This window comes from Mus musculus, chromosome 1 (assembly GCF_000001635.26).
Source record: "Mus musculus strain C57BL/6J chromosome 1, GRCm38.p6 C57BL/6J".
NCBI lineage: Eukaryota > Metazoa > Chordata > Mammalia > Rodentia > Muridae > Mus > Mus musculus.
Genome location: NC_000067.6, coordinates 136,194,604 through 136,213,521, shown reverse-complemented (window position 1 = coordinate 136,213,521; position 18,918 = coordinate 136,194,604). Strand labels below are relative to the sequence as shown.

Genomic DNA, 18,918 nt, shown 5'->3' with positions numbered 1-18,918 from the left:
ATTCTGTGTGTGTGCTGAGTTGTTTTTTTTGTTTGTTTGTTTGTTTTGACCAAGCACAGAGTGGGCTCCTTGAGATGGCTGCCTGGTTTGGTCATGACTCTAGGGAGCAAGCAGAGTGACAGACAGAAACTCAAGCTGCTTCTCTGAGCACAGGGAATCCAGCAAAGCTCCTCAAGGTCTCCAGAGCCTGAACTTTTAGCTCAACTGTTAAAATCTGGAAAGCCCAGATTCCATTTTCAGCACCCTCATGGCAGCTCCATGGAGTAACCTTGGAAGGCACTTCAGCGCTTTGTGATCCCTTTTTCTCTGGCTTCAGATGGCCCAGGCTCAGTGGTTTGAGGCTTATTTGAAATTGTTCTTGTGGCTGGAAAAACAGGCGTTCCTTGGGTAAGGAGGGGCTCTCCATAAGACCCCTTCTGTGTTTTTGCAAAAGGTGGAGAGGGAGGGGTAGTAGGAGGAGAGGGGTGTTGGAGGGAGGCTGCAACTTTTTCTGCTGCCCTGTAGGGGGTGCTCAGGACTTGAGAGCAGAGCGCCTGCTATGGCTACAGTTTCTGGAGAGCTTGTGGCCTGAGTCTGAGGTAGCAGCTCTGTGTCAGGCAGAGAAAGGGGTCTCTGTTTTGCCTGTCCCTCTCCACAGTCAAGGAAGAGGTAGGTCACAAAGGGCCAGGCAGATGGCTATGCAGGGGTGACGCCAGTGCTGCACTTGGTGGCCAGCCCTAGAGACTGTAGGAATCTGGCTTTCAAGGACCTGGCTTTATTAGGCTGGGGGTTGTTCCATGCTAGGGGTTGGGTGGGAAGGGAAGAGAGTTCCAGGGCCTCTAGAGAAGCTGTGGGCATCCTTATCTCAGACCTGAACATCAATGTAGCTATTAACTGTGGCCAGTAAGGACTTGATTTTGGATGTAACTTATTTTGTGGTAAGTTTGAACTTTATTTTTCCTGTGTTGGGGATGGAACCCAGGGTTTCACACTTGTCAGGCAGGTATTTGGTTTTGTGTTTTAGCCATCTGTCATCTGTTAGGCCCAGAAAAATACATTTTAGGGTTTTTTTTTTTAAATGTATATGGGCGTACCATGTGTGTGCAGTGCCCACTTTGGCTAGATGAGGGCATCAGCTTCCCTGGAACTGGAGTTACCGTGAGCACTTTTAACCGTTGAGCCATCTCTCCAGTTCCCACCCCCAATTCCAGGTAAAGCTTGATCAGAGGGTTCTGTTGTAATAATCTTTCTAGGTGGCAAAGAGGTTGAAGTATCTATATATCTATATAGCTATAGATATATAGATATGGGAGGCTGTTAAGAAAAAATGGGGGATAGCTAAGTTCTTGTAAGCAGCCAGCCTTGAAATGTGCCAGTGTGAGGAACTGGTTGGGCATAACTCCTTTCAGTTTCAGTCCATAGGCTAGCTCTACACCTGAGCATCCATGTCTGGGAGTTGCAGGCACGTTAGAGTCCTTAGCCTCCCCTCCTGGATGGCAGAAGGGACATCCTAGAGAATGGGAAAGAACCCTCTGCTAAGAACAGCTTCAGAACCTGACCTTAAGACATCAGAACCACAGATAGAAACTTCCCTGGGAGCCAGCTTGAGTCTGAGATTGCCACAGGAGATCCTTGGCTGGTGCCTGCATGACCCATAAGGAGTCAGGGTTCTTCAAGGGGGGTTGTGCACTTTCCCCAGAAACAGGAGATAAAATGGGAAACTAGCAAACAGGACCTAGCATGGGCACTGTCCAGTCAGTTCTTGTGGTTCTGTTTTGTTTGTTTGTTTGTTTTTTCTCTTCTCTTCTCTTCTCTTCTCTTCTCTTCTTTTCTTCCCCCTCCCCTTTCCCCCCTCCCCTCCCCTCCCCTCCCCTCCCCTCCCCTCCCCTCTTCTTTTCTTTTCTTTTCTTCTTTTCTTTTCTTTTCTTTTCTTTTCTTTTCTTTTCTTTTCTCTTCTTATTCTGCCCTCATGCCATGGATAAATGCAGAGCCTCAGGACATGCTGAACAAGTGTTCTGCTATCTCCAACCCTGTCCTTGTAAATGGTCAGGCTGCCTCCTGCAGCCTTCCCCTATACTAAACCTGCATCACTAAGAAGACCAGACTCTCATCAGGCCTGACTGCTGGTCTCATTACAAGCTGTTGGATCCTGTCCTGGGTGGGCAAATGAATCTACACTCCGAGGAGAGAAATCTGAACAGAGTAACATTTCGGTCATCGATGTACGATGTCTTGTTAGAGCCAAGTTTATCAGGTAAGCAGTTTTCTGTAGGCCTGGGTATCACTAATCTTACTGAGGCAGTTTGGAAGTGATAATGGCTCCCTGGCCCTTGCTAGAGATGTCACTCTAAGGGCTATCCCTTTCATAACTACTCTCTAAGGCCTGCTCCTTCTGCAGGCTCATCTCCCTCAGAGGCCTGGAGCTTAGCTGGGCGTTGATATGGTCTGAGATATTGAAAGCTCACCTAGAGGCAACTAGACGTTCAGTGGAGCCCTAGATGTTTAAAGCCTGTAGGTAGTATGGAAAGATCTTTCCATACTACCTACAGGCCAATAACCTCTTAACCAACACTTGATTTTTAGACTAGAGGTGTCCAAATTCCAAGTTCTTATAGCCCTAATCCTTTAAAATTTAATTTCACTTTATTTCTTTACCATGTGTGTGCATACACATGTACAATGTGCATGCATGCCATGGCATATGTGTGGAGGTCAAAGAACAACTTCCAGGAGATGGGTCTCTCCACCACATGGGTCTAGAACATTAAGCTTAGACTGTCAGACTTCTTGGCCAGCTGGATAACCTGCTGTGTTATTCTGTTGGCCTTTGCCTCCTTCCCTCTCCCTCCTCCTCCTCTTTCATTTCCTCTTCCTCTTCCTCCTTCTCTTCCTCCTCTTCCCTCTTCCTCTTCCTCCTCCTCTTCTAGACAGAGTCTGGCTAAATTACTCAAGCTTGTGATTCTCCTGCCTCAACCTCCTGGTTAGGATTACAAGAATGTGCCACCACGTCCCAACCCAAAGCCTATTTATATCTGCACTCTAATGCCAGGTAGACATCTCAGAATCAACATGGCCCATGGCCCAAATGAACCCTGGCTTTGTTACCCTCTTCAGATACCCTCAGGTCAACAAACGACAACCCAAGACTTCTAGTCTCTCAGACCAAAAATTTAATTTCTTTTTTCTTGAGGCAGAGTCTTGCTATGTAGCACTATGGCACTGGCTGGCTCAGAGTTCACTTTGTAGATCAAGCTGGCCTCACAATTACCCTTATTCTCTGCCGCAGCCTCACAATACTAGAATTGAGAGGGTGTGCTACAACACCTATTTGATTTTTTTTCTTTTGTATCTAATTTTACTTTTTGATGTATGATTTCAGTATGTAGCTCAGGCAGGTTCAGAACTCAACTATATAGCTCAGGGTGGCCTCGACTCCAAGACCCTTCCTTCTACCTCTATCTTCCAAGTGCTTGGATTACAGGTGTGTGCCACTATGCCTAATTAATTTTTGTTTAGTACTTGTACCAGATTCTCAAACCTGGAGCCTTCAGCATGTTAGGCAAGTGCTCTACCACTGAGCTACACTCCTAACCCTAAAACAATCTTGACTTCTTTGTAGCTTTTAGGCTCACATCTTCTCTATCATCTATTTCTACTGATCATCAACATAGATATCAGATATGACTACCTCCTGCTATCACCTCCCTCCAGGAAAGCTACCATTTGTCTCTCCTGGTTATTGTTTCAGTCTCTTAACTAATCCCCTCCTTTTTAAAAAGACAAGCTCTTCTTATAGAATCCAGACTGGCCTTGGACTCACTATTAGCTAAGGGTAACCCTGAACTCCTGGTTCTCTTGTCTCTGCCTTCCAAATGCTAGGATTAAAGATGTGCACTACTGCACTGGGCCTGGGGATGGGGGTGTATTTTAATTTACTAAGGACCCATCTGCCTTTATTAGTTCATTGAGCATCACCACATGGAGGTCTATCTTTGCCATTGCACAGTTGATGAACCTGAGTCAAGAGTTTCATTTGCAGCAGACCATGGGGTTAGTGAATGGAAGGGCTGCACTTTGGCTTCAAACCCTGCCTAGAACCTTTTGTCTGTAGGGACAACAGAAGCCTGCACTCAGGCCCATTACCCCCCACACCCGCCCTATTGCTATAGCTCTCATTCATTTGTCTTATCCCTTCAGGACTCAACTTGGCATAATCAGGCTTTTTCCCTAGCCTTCCCTCCCAGCCTCTGTCTTTACTTCTCATTGCAGCAGGCCCTTAAGGCTATATGCATCTCCCCTTAGTTGACAAGAAAGGCTCCCAAGGCTGACTTGAGACTCAAAGTCCATTCACAATCAAGAATCTCAAAGTCAGTGTTGGACAGTCCCAGAAATCTGTGGGACACTGAGAGTGGCTCGAAGTCCTTTCTCTTCTCAGTCATTCTTGTATCAGTGGCCATGTCTGATGCAGAGTGTCTCTTAAGTCCATGCCTGGATGCTTTCCATGTTGGCCTCCATGCTTACATAAGAAGTGCTACAAATTCCCATGCCACACCTCTCAGTGAAGGAGGAGGGGAAGAGCTGCTGTCCCTTCCCACCTGATAAAGCCAGCTGATACCTCCAAATCCCCTTTCAGGATTGTGCCAGTCAGAGAAAGAAGCCTATCAGCTCATTCTGGATTTTATGGAACCAGGACAGATGGTAAGGAAATGCTTTGAGACTCTTTGGGAACTAAGGAGCAGAGTAGGAAAATCTGAAGGTCGATGCTTCCCTTAGCCCTAGCCCCGAAGCCGCCTGAATGTCACCTTCTCACTGGCCACAGACAGGGTGGCAGTCACCCTCCTGCCTAAAGGATCTCCCTTGTAGACTCTCAGCCCTACTGTCCCAGAAGGCTACAAAGACCCTAGACACCAGAGATGTGTAGCACAGTCTGCTTGAGTTGGGATTGGACAAAGTGTGGGGTGCAGGTCCCAGGTCCTGCCCTGAGACTGGCTTTGTCTTCTGTCCCAGTCCCAATTAGACAAGCTCAGTTTCCTGAATGCTGTGTCAACATTGAGCAGCGTTGTGCGTGACCAGGCCAATGGCAACATGAATAAGTACTATCCAAAAACCCTTCTGGCTAAGAAAATTGAGGTGAGAAAGAACAAATCTTCATCCTAGACCTGAGGCTGGTATCCCTCTTTGAGGTAAATTCTCATTTTTTTCCTCGTCTTTCTAGACATTCATCCTGGAAGAACCCCCTGAGATCTTGGATAGTAGCGTGCGCCAGCAAGCCATGCTCTGCATCGTGGCCCTGAGGTTCCTTCCCCCATGGGCCCTCTCCTATCCTCTGGGGCTCTGACCCTGAGAACTTGTGGGTTGGGAGGACAGGCTAAGTCTGGGAACTTGACTAGAGGATCAAGGTGGCAGAGTCTATGGTGGCCAATTCATCAGCCAGATGCCAGGAGAGGTGTGTGTGTGGGGGGGTGGCTTTTGGAAATCTAGTGTAGGATGCCTCCCTGATCAATGTTCTCCTGCTCTGACAAGGAATCAAAGGAAGATGGCCCACAGCTTTCTGTACCTCAGAGAGTAGCCGAGCAGTTTCCCCCAGAGGGTTTGAAAATATACCTCCGCCTCACACAGGATGCCCTGAGTCCCTTGTTCATCACCGCTTCTCCCCCAAGTCAGGTGAAGCCACCTTTCCACTTATGCCAGAAGCTGGATCTGGTCAATGTTAGCATCGCGAGCACATTCTCCCTGCCTCTCATCATGCCCAGTCTAGACCGAAAGGAGAGCGCTAGTCTCTACCTCCAGGTAACCCCCATATGTGTCTTGCTGCAGATCTCCATGGGAATGAGTTTGTCTTGGGGACTACCTCCTGTTGGCTTGGCTTCCTGGCCTTCCTCCTGCTCTGGCTCCTCCTTCAGGAGCCCAAGTCTCCCTGTCCTCCATTCAGCTTACTGTCTGTCATTCTGGGCTTCCCAGGGAATGGTTACACCCATACCTTTTCTCTCTGAAGCTCACATGCCATCTATAATCTTAGATAGTCTACCAACAAAATCCAGAGACTATAGGGAATAATTGTCGAAAGGACTGCCAAATTTTCCCAAGGATATTTGGTTTTGAAAATGGGTTTGAGAAGGGCTGGAGAGATGGCTCAGCAGTTAAGAGCACTGACTGTTCTTCCAGAGGTCCTAAATTCAATTCCCAGCAACCACATGGTGGCTTACAACCACCTGTAATGGGACCCGATGACCTCTTCTGGTGTGTCTGAAGACAGTGACTCACATACATAAAATAAATAAACAAATGTTTTAAAAATAAGTAAAAGTTTAAAAACAATTGTGGCTGGGTGTATAGCTCGGTGGTAAAGCATTTGCTTAGCACCCAAGAGCCATCGGTTCCCAGAATTGTAAAAATAAAACACAGAGGTCTCTGTAAACTGGTAGGACAACTCTCTAATGCTGAGAATCCTGTGGAGGGGGTGAAGAGAGTGTTGTCAGGAAGCTAAGCAAGCATGTGGCTGTCTTCCTCGTGTACCCTCCATGTCTCCTCCCTTCCAGACGATTCAGGCCCTGGATGATATGCTCCAAGCTCTTGTGATGGAAGACATGAGCCCCAATATGGTTATACTGCAAAGCTTTGTGGAGGTAGGTGGCTACAGAAACCAGAATGCCACACTGTTTCCTGTACTCTATGCTAGGTAGGCAGGAAAGATCTATGACAAGAGTTGGTGAGGATGCAGTCCCGTGTCTCCCCCAAGGTGTTCTTAGGATGTTGTTTGGGAACCACAGTCATCAGGACCCTTTGCCGTCTAGAATTCGGGTACGCTGCAGTGTTAGCAGTGATCATATTTATGTCCAGGTTACACTCAAATCTTCTTAGTGTGTACTGTCGCATGGTGTTGCTGCTCTGAGATCAGATCAATGTTCATTCCTTAGGCCACTCCTCTATTTCTTAAACAGAGGAGACTCAAAAAGTGCATTACAAAGCACTTTTTTTTCTTTAAAATATTCTTAGTTTTGACAAGTTTTTACTTCCTGAGAACAAGTTTGAATTAGGACTATAGCTTAGAATCCCTTGAAAATAACATTCATAGGAGGATCAACAATATGAACCAACCAGTATCCCCCAGAACTGTGTCTCTAGTTGCATATGTAGCAGAGGATGGCCTAGTCAGCCATCAATGAGAGGAGAGGCCCTTGGTCTTGTGGAGATCGTATGCCCCAGGACAGAGGAATGTCAGGGCCAGGAAGTGGGAGTGGGTGGGTTGCGGAGCAGGGCCGGGGGGAGGGGAGGGTATTGGGGACTTTTGGGATAGCATTTGAAATGTAAATGAAGAAAATATCTGATAAAAAAATGAAAAAAAAGATTCAAAAAGAGAGAGAAAATAGCATTCATGAGTAAAATGGTTATTGCCTGGGGTACTATATTTTACATAAGATTCCATATGACTACAAATAAAGAGATAAGAGTGTACAGGTATTTTGCAACTAGAGGAGACATTTATTCCTCTGCAAGAGAGTGACACAGCACTTGGGGATGTACTGGTGTGTTTGTTGAGAGACATTTCCATGCTTTATAGACACCTCATTGTGAGTGCAATAACAAACCCCCTGTTATCTTCTGAGTTTGTGGGGGAAGGGAGGCACTGAGCTCAGAGTCCTGGTCAGGGTGAAGTCCTCAGGATTCATTACTAGGCTTCTTGTTCTCCAAAGATAAATGGTACCAGGCGTAGTGTCTATAAATACAACATTGAAATGCAGAAGCAGGAGGATTGCAATGAGTTTGAGGCCAATCTGGACTAGATAGGGAGACTTTGTCTTTTTGTTTGTTTGTTTGTTTTGTTTTTCGAGACAGGGTTTCTCTGTATAGCCCTGGCTGTCCTGGAACTCACTCTGTAGACCAGGCTTGGCCTTGAACTCAGAAATCCACCTGCCTCTGCCTCCTGAATGCTGGGATTAAATGAATGTGTCACCACTGCCCGGCAGGGAGACTTTGTCTTAAACATATATACTTAAATATAAAATATGTACATACATACACACATACATATAGTCCCTCAACATATAATATATATGTACAACAGAAAATAAAATAGCACCATGCAAAAGTTTTCAACCAGATTTGGAGCTCGCTCAGAGGTTAAGAACATCGGCTGCTTCTCCAGAGGACCTCAGTTCAGTTCTTAGCACCCACATGGCAGCTCACCACTGTCTGTAACTCCAGTACCAGGGGATCCATGGCACCAGGCAGGCATGTGGTACATGCAGGCAAAATACTCATACATAAAATAAATGAACCTTTTAAAAAAAGTTTTCAACCTTTCATAGAAAATGGGTTGTTTTTATTTTTTATTATTTATTTCAAAACAGTTGTCTGCATCTTATTTCTCTCTTTTTAGTTGGAAACAGTTTCTTTTCCCATACAATATATCCTGATTATAGTTTTCCCTCCCTCTCCTCCTCTCAATTCCTTCCCATCTCCTCTCCCTTCCGGATCCACACTCCTTCTGTGTCTCCTTAGATGAGAACAGGTTTCTAAGAGATAACACCCAAACCTGACAAAATAAAATATAATAAGATGAAGCAAAAGCTTTCCTATCCAAGTTGGGCACAGCAACCCAACAGGAGGAAACGAGTTCCAAGAATAGGCCAGAGAGTCAGAGACCCACTTGTTCACATATTCAGGAGTCCCATAAAATACTACGCTAATAGCTTATACTACTCTGCTCACACGTACCTTGCTTAGTTGATTTAAATGGTCTTGTTCTTCTGGTGTCCTCCACCCCCTCTGGCTCTTACAGTCTTTCTGCCCCCTCTTCTATGGGATTTCCTGAGTTATGAGGGGAAGGATTTGATGAAGACATCCCATCTAGACTCTCTCTCTCTCTCTCTCTCTCCCTCTCTCTCTCTCTCTGCATAATATCTGGCTGTGGTTTTGCATCTGTTCCTATCTGTTACAGAGGAAGCCTCTCTGATGATGATTGGATAAGGCACTGATCTATGAGTATAGCAGGATATCATTAGGAATCTTTTTATTAATTTGTTTTGTTGTTGTGTTTAGACCAATTGTGTGTGGTTTTATCCTAGGTCTTTGGGATATCTGGTCTTTGGTCCTTGGTTACCCAGTTTCCAGTTTCTGGCATGGGTTCTTTCTCATGGAGTGGGCCTTAAGGCAAATCAAACATTGACTGGCTACTACAACACATTCTGTGTTACCATGGCCCTAGCCTAATTTTCAGGCAAGACAGATTGTAGGTCAAAGGTTTTGTGGCTAGGTTGGTGTCCATGTTTCTCTTTCAGTTGCCTGCAGAGTACCTTCCCACACCAAAGAGGGAGAACATAGGGAGAAGGCTCCATGTAGGCACAAGCTCAGCTTCTCCGTGTTCGATGAGTTATATGGATGTTGTCCTCAACACCAGGAACTCAGCTTGTGGAGAGCTATCCTTCTTGTCTAAGCATCGCCTGAGTTGTTTTGAGATTTCATTGAGACCCTGTTGGCCAACAACTCAATTGAATGCAAACCAGACCCACCACTGGAAACCTTTCCTGGCTACAAAAGATGGCTGGTTGAGACTATATCCCCATTACTCACTGGAGTCCTCACTGGATCGCCTTCAAGATTCCAGGAACTTTTTTACTGTACTAGATTTCCATCCCACCCCACAGATTCCAGCAGTCTCGCTCCACACCCTCTCCCTCCATCCCATCTTCCCACCTGATTCTTCCTTCTCCCATCCTCATCTGCTCCTAGTCCACCCATAAAATCTATTCTAGCTGGGTGGTGGTGGTTCACACCTTTAACCGCAGTACTGGGGAGACAGAGGCAGGCAGATCTCTAGGTTTAATGCAGACCTGTCTATCAAGCAAATTCCAGGACAGCTAAGACTACAGAAAGAAATCCTATCTTGAAGAAAAGTCTATTCTATTTCCCCTTCCTAGGAATCTATTAGTCCCATCCCACAGACCCCTCCTCTTTACCTTACCTCTGTGGGTCTATGGATTGCAGCATGGTTATCATTTAGTTAACAGATAATACCTACTTATAAGTGAATTCATACCATATTTGTCCTTTTGAGTTTGGTTTACCTCACTCAGGATGATTTTTTTTTTCTACTTCCATCTATTTGCCTGTGAATTTCATGATGTCATTTTTGTTGACAGCTGAGCAATACTCCATTGTGTAAATGTACCACATTTTGTATATCCATTCTCTGGTTGAGGGACATCTAGGTTGTTTCCAGTTTCTGGCTATTATGAATAAAGCTGCATCGAACATAGCTGAGCAAGTGTTCTCATAATAGGATGAAGCATCTTTTGGGTATATGCCCAAGAGCAGTATAGCTGGATCTTGAGGGAGATAACTTCAATTTTCTGAGGAACTGACACAGTGATTTCCATAGTGACTGTACCAGTTTGCACTTCCATCAGCGATGGAGGAGAGTCCCCTTGCGCCACATCTTCACCAGCATGTGCTGTCACTTCTGTTATTGATCTTAGCCATTTTGATAGGTATAAGATCCCAAAGTAGTTTTGATTTGCATTTCCCTGATGGCTAAGGATGTTGAATATTTCTTTGTTTCTCATCCACTTTGAGATTGTACTATTGAGAATTCCATCTAGATCTGTACTCTCCTTTAAAAAATTTTTTTGTTTATTTTATGTATATGAGTACACTGCAGCTGTCTTCAGAAACACCAGAAAAGGGTCCATTACAGATGGTTGTGAACCATCATATGGTTGCTGGGAATTGAACTCAGGACCTCTGGAAGAGCAGTCAGTGCTCTTAACCGCTGAGCCATCTCTCCAGCCCTGTACTGCATTTTTTAAAAAAAATTTATTTATTCATTATATGTAAGTACACTGTAGCTGTCTTCAGACACTCCAGAAGAGGGAGTCAGATCACATTACGGATGGTTGTGACCCACCATGTGGTTGCTGGGATTTGAACTCCGGACCTTCGGAAGAGCAGTCTGGTGCTCTTACCCACTGAGCCATCTCACCAGCCCCCTGTACTGTATTTTTAATTGGATTATTTGGGTGTTTTTTTTTATATCTAGTTTCTTGAGTTCTCTATATATTTTGGATATTAGTCCTCTATCAGATGTAGAGTTGGTAAAAATCTTTTTCCATCCTGTCAGCTGCCACTTTGTCTGACTGACAGTGTCCTTTGCGTTATACAAGCTTTTTGGTTTCATGAGGTCTCATTGTTTAGTTGTTGATCTTAGTGCCTGAGCTGTTGGTGTTCTGTTCAGGAGACTGTCTTCTCTCCCATGTGTTCAAGGCTTTCCCCCACATTCTCTCCTATTAGGTTTGGTGTATGTAATTTTATAGTGCCAGCTTTGATCCACTTGGACTTGAGTTTTTGCGGGGTGGTAGAAATGATGTATTTGCATTCTTCTATATGTAGACATCCAGTTTAGCCAGTGCCATTTGTTGAAAATGCTGTCTTTTTTTTTTTTCTAGTGTGTGTTTCAGGGGTCTTCATAAAAAAAGTCCATAGGTATGTGTGTCTTCAATTTGATTCAATTGAACAACAGGCCTGTTTTTATGCCAATACCATGCCATTTCTATTACTATAGCTCTGTAGTACAATTGAAATCAGGAGCAGTGATACCTCCAGCAGTTCTTTTATTGTACAGGATTGCTTTAACCACCCTGCTTTCTCTTTCTTCCATACAAAGTTAAGAATTGTCCTTTCAAGGTCTGTAAAGATTTGTGTTATGATCTTGGTGGGGATTGGGTTAACGGTTGCTTTTGGTAGGATGACCAGAAAACAGGTTATTTTATATGCAACAAAATTTGGATTATATTTGCTACTTTGTTTAAAAAATTTTTTTCCTATAAAACTATAGTGACATAATTTATTTTAATTTGACTTTGAACAGTAGAATAATAGTAAAGATATTTAGGGTAAACTCTACATAAAAACAATATATAAAGAGTTTAAATGGTGTTCCACTATATAGAGGGATAATACCTCTACTAGACACCATAGGCTTTCAAACTCCTACCAGCCAGTGGGAGCTACCTTCCTTCAAGCAGTAGGTCAAGGGGACTGTCATAGACCCCCTCACAATACAGGTTACCCAGTAGAACTTGATGAAAAGATATTAAAGATACTGCATACTTGAGTCACTGCACATGAAGAAATAAAACTCAGGCTTGTCTTGAACTCACAGCAGTCCTCCTACCTCTTTTTGTCTACTGAATGCTAGGGTTATAGGTGTGAGGTGCCCAGACCAGTCCAGTTTAATTCTAGATTTTAAGTATACATCTGTGACTTGTCAGAGTTTGTATTTGATACCAGGTATGGGTGGTTTTTCTCTCTCTCTCTCTCCCCCCCCCCCTCTGCATTTCCTGTGTGAAAAGACTCAAAAGGGAACAGATTGAATGAATTAGGACTTCCCTTCCAAGTTCGCTGTAGCTTCCTCCTGTTGTTCCTTCTGATTGTCCAGCTAGGAAGGGAGCGCTGTTCTGCCACCATGTTGATGAGCCTCTCTGTCCCTTCTGCAGATCATCTTACCCTGGTTAATGCTGTCAGACAAAGTGTACGAGCAGATCCGAGCCCTGGGCACTATTTCCCGATTGCTGAGGTTCATTTGTAATTTCTCTGAACTGTCAGTGAGTATTTGTTGATTGGCGCAAGACTGACCCAGCATGCCTTGCTTCTCTGGACAAAGGCACTGCCTGAGCCAGGGTTCTGCAGGGGCAGCTGGGGGGGCATGTAATCAGTGTGTGCCACTTTACTGCATCGGGATTTATTTCTGTCCCTGACAATCAAGAAGCTCAATTTGTTCTTGGGTTTGTCCTGGGCCTAATAAGCTTTGATGAACCTACTTGAGGTCCTTGGCCTATACAGCTAGATAGAGACCCAGTGCCCTAGGGGTCATGTGTTTCAGGGCTCTCTGTCTGTCCTTTTCCTTGCATGTTGGCTAGGGAAGCTTTTCTTGGCCAGGATATTGTGGGGTAGAAGAGATGGGATACATAGAGACAGTGGTGGAAAGAAGAAGTTTGGGGTGGGGACCACAGCAGGGAGAGGTTCCCCCAGGATGAGAAGAGGCGATCATTTCTGCTTCCTGTCAGAACATGGCATCATTCTCCATAACTGGGAAACTGGTGGGCACCTTCAGCATCCTCTGCCTGAATCCCAGCCAAGACATCTCAATAGGCGCATTAGAGGCACTGAACTACCTGTTCATCATCCTCGTGCTTCAGAGAAGTAAGTGAACTGCACTCTGTGGCCACTTGCAGCTGGATGCACGGAATCGGTGAATAGAGGCATTGTTTCAGACTTACCACAAAAGGTCGCTCCCTCTAGCAGGGGCATCTGAGAGAGGCATGATATGCCATGATGCAGTGAGACCAGGAGATCAATTGACGAAACCAACAACCTTTCCTTGGATAAATACCAGCCCCATATCTGATACTGTGTCCGTTTCAATGATATCTTTAGGGGGGGGGGGCAGCTAAGTTTACAGTCACTTGTGAGATCCACCTGGGTTCTCAGTATTTCCCAGCTGCCCCATCCCAACCATATGAACAGTACCAGGAGAGTAAGCAGTTTTTCTTGCAGAAAAAAAATGTGCGGGCTTTACCTCTCCAATCTAACCCTTCTGTTTCAAATAGTCATGCTCACAGAGGTACCAAGGCATTTGCAAAATCCCCCAAAAGCAATTTCAGAGACCCTGGCTTCTTATGATTCAGTGGAGGCACAGTGTGTGTGTTTGGGGGTGGGGGGCACACATTTGGAACAGGGGCCAGTTTGACTCCCAACCCACATCCTCCCCTCACCTCCCTCGAGTGCTAGGGAAGTCCCTCTGTTCTTTTGGGCCAATGCCTTTTCATCTATTTGTCTCCATGGCCCTCAGAAGCTTGGGGGAGAGATGGGAGCATGGGTTCATTTTTCACTGTTAAGGCCCAGCCCCTTAACTTGCTGTTTTTGGATTGGAGGTAGCAGACAGAAGACAGAAGCCATCCTGAAGAACTTGCAGAAGCAATTCCGTGGAAACTTGACGGCCAACATGCAGAGTCTCACACTGGTAACCCAGATACCCACGTGCATGGGATGTCCAGAGGTAGCGGTGGTGGGGGCTGGCAGGGGAGAAAGGAGGCTGGAGAGTAGATTATAGAAGTAATGATCCCTACAAATGGGAGCGCTTTCAAAGTCCAAGTTCTCAGAGACAGGCGGCTAAAAGTGTGAGGCATATCCTCTCCTAGTGACACTTGAGTTGAGTGAACTTTGAGGTCACCATGAGGGTTTTAGAAAAAAGTGCTGATGTCCCCAAGTTCAGTCAACCCAAGTCACCTCAGCCAGATACGTAGAAAACACCCTCTGCTCCTTCCTCTCTTCCGCTTCACATCCAACTCCACACCACACCCGTCTGCCTCTTCCTCCCACATCAGTTACTGTAATTGAGTCCCCATCACCTCTTGCCTGGTTACTACAGCAGCCTCTTACTAAGTGTTCCATTTCCAGCCATTTCTCTGTCATCAGGGAAAATGTTTCTAAAATACAAACCTCTCCGAGTTTCCTTCAGGCCAAGTGCAAACTCTGTTCTCCTTACTCTGCAGGCTGAACCTCCTCTGTGGGTCCAGAGAGGTCATTGTGGTCTGGTTCCTCCCTTACCTGTCCTGCCTTGTCCTTCCTCAGTCTCCTCTTCCTGCTTTCCCCAGTCTTCCTCGTAGGATGCTCTAGTCACACTGAGGTCCTGTGCACCCTTGCCTTCACATAGTCTACCTCATTGCTGTACCTTGCTCCCCAGTCTCCTCAGGACTGGACTCAGTCTCTCTAGCTAATCTCGGTGCCCTGCCACGGCCACCATTAGCTTTTCCCTCCACACTATTCGAGATGATGGTGAGTACCCAGAGGGCAAAGTCATCGAGCATCTTGTTCACAGTCCTCCCTAGATCCCAACGGTGAAGCCACACACAACATTGGTACCAATGTTGGTTGATTGCAATGAGCTTCACATTCGCAGAGTCCTGGTCGGGCATGTCTGCCTTTCTGCTTGCTTTGGAATACTGTAAAGTCACTAGGCATAGAGCCTGTTTCCAATGGGCTCACCTAACTGCATTTCATGTTTAGAAAGAAAAGGCCTTTGCCAGCCTCTTCTGTGTCACACTGTCTGGACTATCGCTCCTCTTGGGGACATCAGAGTTGGTGGCACTCTGGAGGTGACTTTACGCCATAGATGCTTCCCTGGCTGTCTGCTAGCTGAACCCTGCCTGCTGGGTCTCTGCGGACAGATGCCAGATGCTTTGGGGGGCAGTCCTCACGTGGGAAGCTGGAATGGCGAGCTCCTCTCTTCTCTCAGTTCTTCAGGAAATACCTGACCCCTGTGGAGAGAGCTGATGTGATTTTGGTGGCCTTGGAGTCCATGATCAACGGCAGCCCGAATGACATCTCTGCAGCCTCCAAGATGTTAAAGATGGTCCTGAAGCACTCTGTTAAAGAAGTTGCCAAGGTAGGCTTTTAGGGGGGCTCCCTGCTTCAATGTCTTTCTGTTCTGTCTTGGGGGATCTGGTTTTATGTCTTATCAACTTGAGCTTGAGGACACTCAAATCCCTTAACCCCAAAGAGAGAAGCTTATTTTGGTGAGCTGTTTTCAGAATAGTGCAAAAGCTATTTCTGTGGAGAAGAATGAAGTAGTGATGACCAGGCCTCTGTCTCCACTAGGATGGAAAGAATTAGGTTGAAGATAGAGTAGAGCAGTGCTATGGCCTCACAGGACCAGGAGAGACCTCGGTCATTCCTCCTGCTTCCACACACTATGCATGTGTTCTGTGTGTGTAGCTGCTCCTTCATATCGGCGAGAGAATGCCTGGTCGAGGACAAAGGTAGGTGCTCATGACCAACCAAAGGCCTGGCAGATACAATTTTAAGAACGAAGGGAGCTGGCTGTTGTACACCTTTAATCCCAGCATTCGGGCTTAACTGCTAGGATAAAGGCAGGCAGATCTCTGTGATTTCTATGCCAGTCTGGTCTACAGAGCAAGTTCCAGGACAGCCAGGGCTACACAGAGCAATCCTGTCTCCAAACAAACAAAACAGAACAAAATAGAACAGAAGGGAAGATTTGTTTCGGTTCCCAGTTTCAGAGGTTTTCTGTCTACCCTGACAAGGTACACATGGCACAGGAGACTCTCAGTGCATGGCAGCAGGAGTGTGTGGAAGAGGAGACAGGAACCAGAGCCCAGGCTATCGCCTTCAGAGGCCTGGCCCTAGAGTCACTAGCTAGGTCTCCCTGAGGGTTCCATAGCCTCTCAAAATAGTGCTACGAGCTGAGGAACAAGTGTTGAAGGCATGGACCCATCAGGGACACTTCTGACTCATACCTTGACAACATGGAAACATGCAGATACATCTTGACATCATGATGATGGGTGTACTGGCTAGTTTTGTGTCAATTTAACACAGCTGGAGTTATCTCAGAGAAAGGAGCTTCAGTTGGGGAAGTGCTTCCATGAGATCCAGCTGTAAGGCATTTTCTCAATTAGTGATCAAGGGGGAAAGGCCCCTTGTGGGTGGTGCCATCTCTGGGCTGGTAGTCTTGGTTCTATAAGAAAGCAGGCTGAGCAAGCCAGTAAAGAACATCCCTCCATGGCTTTTGCATCAGCTCCTGCTTTCTGACCTTCTTGAGTTCCAGTCCTGACTTCCTTGGTGATGGACAGCAGTATGGAAGTGTAAGCTGAATAAACCCTTTCCTCCCCAACTGTTTCTTGGTTATGATGTTTGTGCAGGAATAGAAACCCTGACTAAGACAATGGGGTATGCTTATAAACTCATTGAAAATATTGGAAGCTGAGAACACTCCTAGCCTACCAAACAGGCTGGCTTAGGAGCACACGGGTGTGTCGGCCATCTCCTCTTGTCACATGGCCATCTCTCATTTCCCAAGTCATTCTTCCTTTATTCTTTATGCCATGTTTTCCTCCATGGCTGTGTTCTGTCTGCCCCTCTGAAAGTCTGAAGCTATGGGTCCATTGGGATCATCTGGCCAGAGCCAAGTGCTGTAGACAGAGGTGGACTTGGTCCTGACACTAGATACTATATTGTTTGCAGCCACACACTTCAGTGACCTGTGACTCCTGTTCTGCTGGTGTTGCAGTCCAGAAAAAGCCCCCATCCCACTCTTTCAGGTGTCAGAAATCATCAAGTTAATTTACTACCACATAGACAGAGCCACCGAGAAAGCTGCCCAGAATACCATAAAGAAGGTCTTCCAATTGCTGGTCCAGTCCCACACAGAGGAGGTTATCCTGACGCTGTTTAAAGTAAAGGACCAATCACAAAGGTGAGCTACCCGTCAGCTACATATGTGTCTGCATGTGTGTGCAGATTTGTACATATGTGTGTGGTGGCCAGAGACAATGATGTGTATCTTCCTTAACCACACTTCACCCTATTTTTCTGAGACAGGGTTTCTCACTGAAGCTAGGACTCACCAGTTCAGTTTGACGAGTTTGTCACCAGGCTTCTGGGACCTGGCTCTCTGCCTCCCCAGTCCTGGGTTCACAGATGTGTGCTGCTGTATGCAACTTTATGTGGAGGTGCTGGGGCTCCAAATGCGTCTCCCCAGTTCCTAGCTTATTCTTGCCATATATTCAAATATTGAATATTTTCTTATTTATTCATAGAAGAGTGATTCTAACAACTGTCTGCTTTACCACAGAAAATCTTGGAAGCATGTAAAATTTAGAAAGAGTCTCATGCATGTTGGGCCAAATGGTTTACCACAAAGCTAGATCATGTGCTAGATCTGAAAATCCTTCCCTTTTAATTTATATATTTAAACCATTTACAATTAATGTAATTGGTGGTTTATTTGGATTTATGCACAGTTTTATCATTGTTTTCTGTCTCTCTGTTTTGTATATCTTGAGCCTGTTTTCTGCAACTGTTTGAATTACTTGAGTTCTTTCTTGTATCCATCTTTCTTTACTTGGACATTTATTAGATCAGATTTTACTTTTAATTTATTCAGTGATTAAGAGTTTATATAGCCACACTGCAGCCTACTAATAGCTAATGTCAATAACTTTAGGAAAAGGAAGATCCTACAGTTTCTATTGTCTTCCTTGCTTCATATGATGGCTGTCATCTATCTCACATTTACATATACTGAATAGACTGTCAAAGGTTATTGTTTTTCTTTTCCACTGTCATGTGTATTTTTAAACTAAGAGGAGAAAATGATTCATTACAGTTACCCAAATATTTACTATTTTTATTATTATTATTTTTACTTTTTATTATTGAAGTTCTTGTTTTCATATAATAAAATTTCTCCTCAGCTAAAGACTTTCATTAAGATTTCACTGAAAAGATTTCACATCTTTGAGTAACAAAATTTCCCTTAGTTTTTTTCGTATGAGACTGTTTCCTATTTTACCTTCATTAGAAAATTATTTTCACTGAACAGACTTCTGGGCTGGTAGTTCTGTTTCTTGCCCACATCGCTATCTTCCTTTGTCTCGGGATTATTTGAGCCTTCTTCTGTACCTGAGTAACCTGAGAGTGGGAGCTCTGTCAGCTTCCACATAGAACCAGACCCTCATTTGCTGCCTCTGAAGGACCTTTTTCCAGGTCTTCTGCTTGTCAAGCTGGGCTCATGCTGGAATTTTCGGCTCTCTTTGTTGATGTACAGCACAGTTACCAGGGTGATAAAGTGGGGTGGTGGTGGGGAAAGACCTGGCAAATAACAAGGACCATAATACAGAGGTGGTCAGGCAATGGAAGCCCCACAAGGCTTGTGCAAGGCCCTGAGGTTTGATCCCTAGCGCCACAGACACAGTTACAGACGCTCAACGGTAGCAGATTTCTTCCTCGCCCTACCTACCAAGCCACTTATCATTGCGTTGCAGCCTGCGGGTCTGTCCCAGTCACCCAGACAGGGATTAGAAAAGAATAATGAACAAAGACCCACTCATGCCTCCTGACTCATAGGGCATTTCCTAC

General features: G+C 45.3%; 1 protein-coding gene across 2 annotated transcripts in view; it reads left to right on the top strand.

Moving 5' to 3' along the window:
• Positions 1-701: 701 nt before the first annotated feature.
• The window catches only part of Mroh3 (maestro heat-like repeat family member 3), a 31,161-nt gene continuing 12,944 nt past the window's right edge, over positions 702-18,918 (top strand). The window contains exons 1-12 of one of the 2 annotated variants that reach the window (NM_001329610.2): positions 702-917; positions 2,119-2,233; positions 4,613-4,677; positions 4,987-5,109; positions 5,195-5,274; positions 5,640-5,769; positions 6,519-6,605; positions 12,474-12,581; positions 13,044-13,179; positions 13,911-13,999; positions 15,275-15,424; positions 17,100-17,254. In NM_001329610.2, coding sequence (NP_001316539.1) covers positions 2,146-2,233; positions 4,613-4,677; positions 4,987-5,109; positions 5,195-5,274; positions 5,640-5,769; positions 6,519-6,605; positions 12,474-12,581; positions 13,044-13,179; positions 13,911-13,999; positions 15,275-15,424; positions 17,100-17,254 — 1,211 coding nt within the window. In that variant the 5' untranslated portion in view covers positions 702-917; positions 2,119-2,145. Of the gene's footprint in view, positions 918-1,894; positions 2,234-4,612; positions 4,678-4,986; positions 5,110-5,194; positions 5,275-5,639; positions 5,770-6,518; positions 6,606-12,473; positions 12,582-13,043; positions 13,180-13,910; positions 14,000-15,274; positions 15,425-17,099; positions 17,255-18,918 lie in introns of those variants that run through there. The other variant, XM_030243372.1, reaches the window with a different exon arrangement.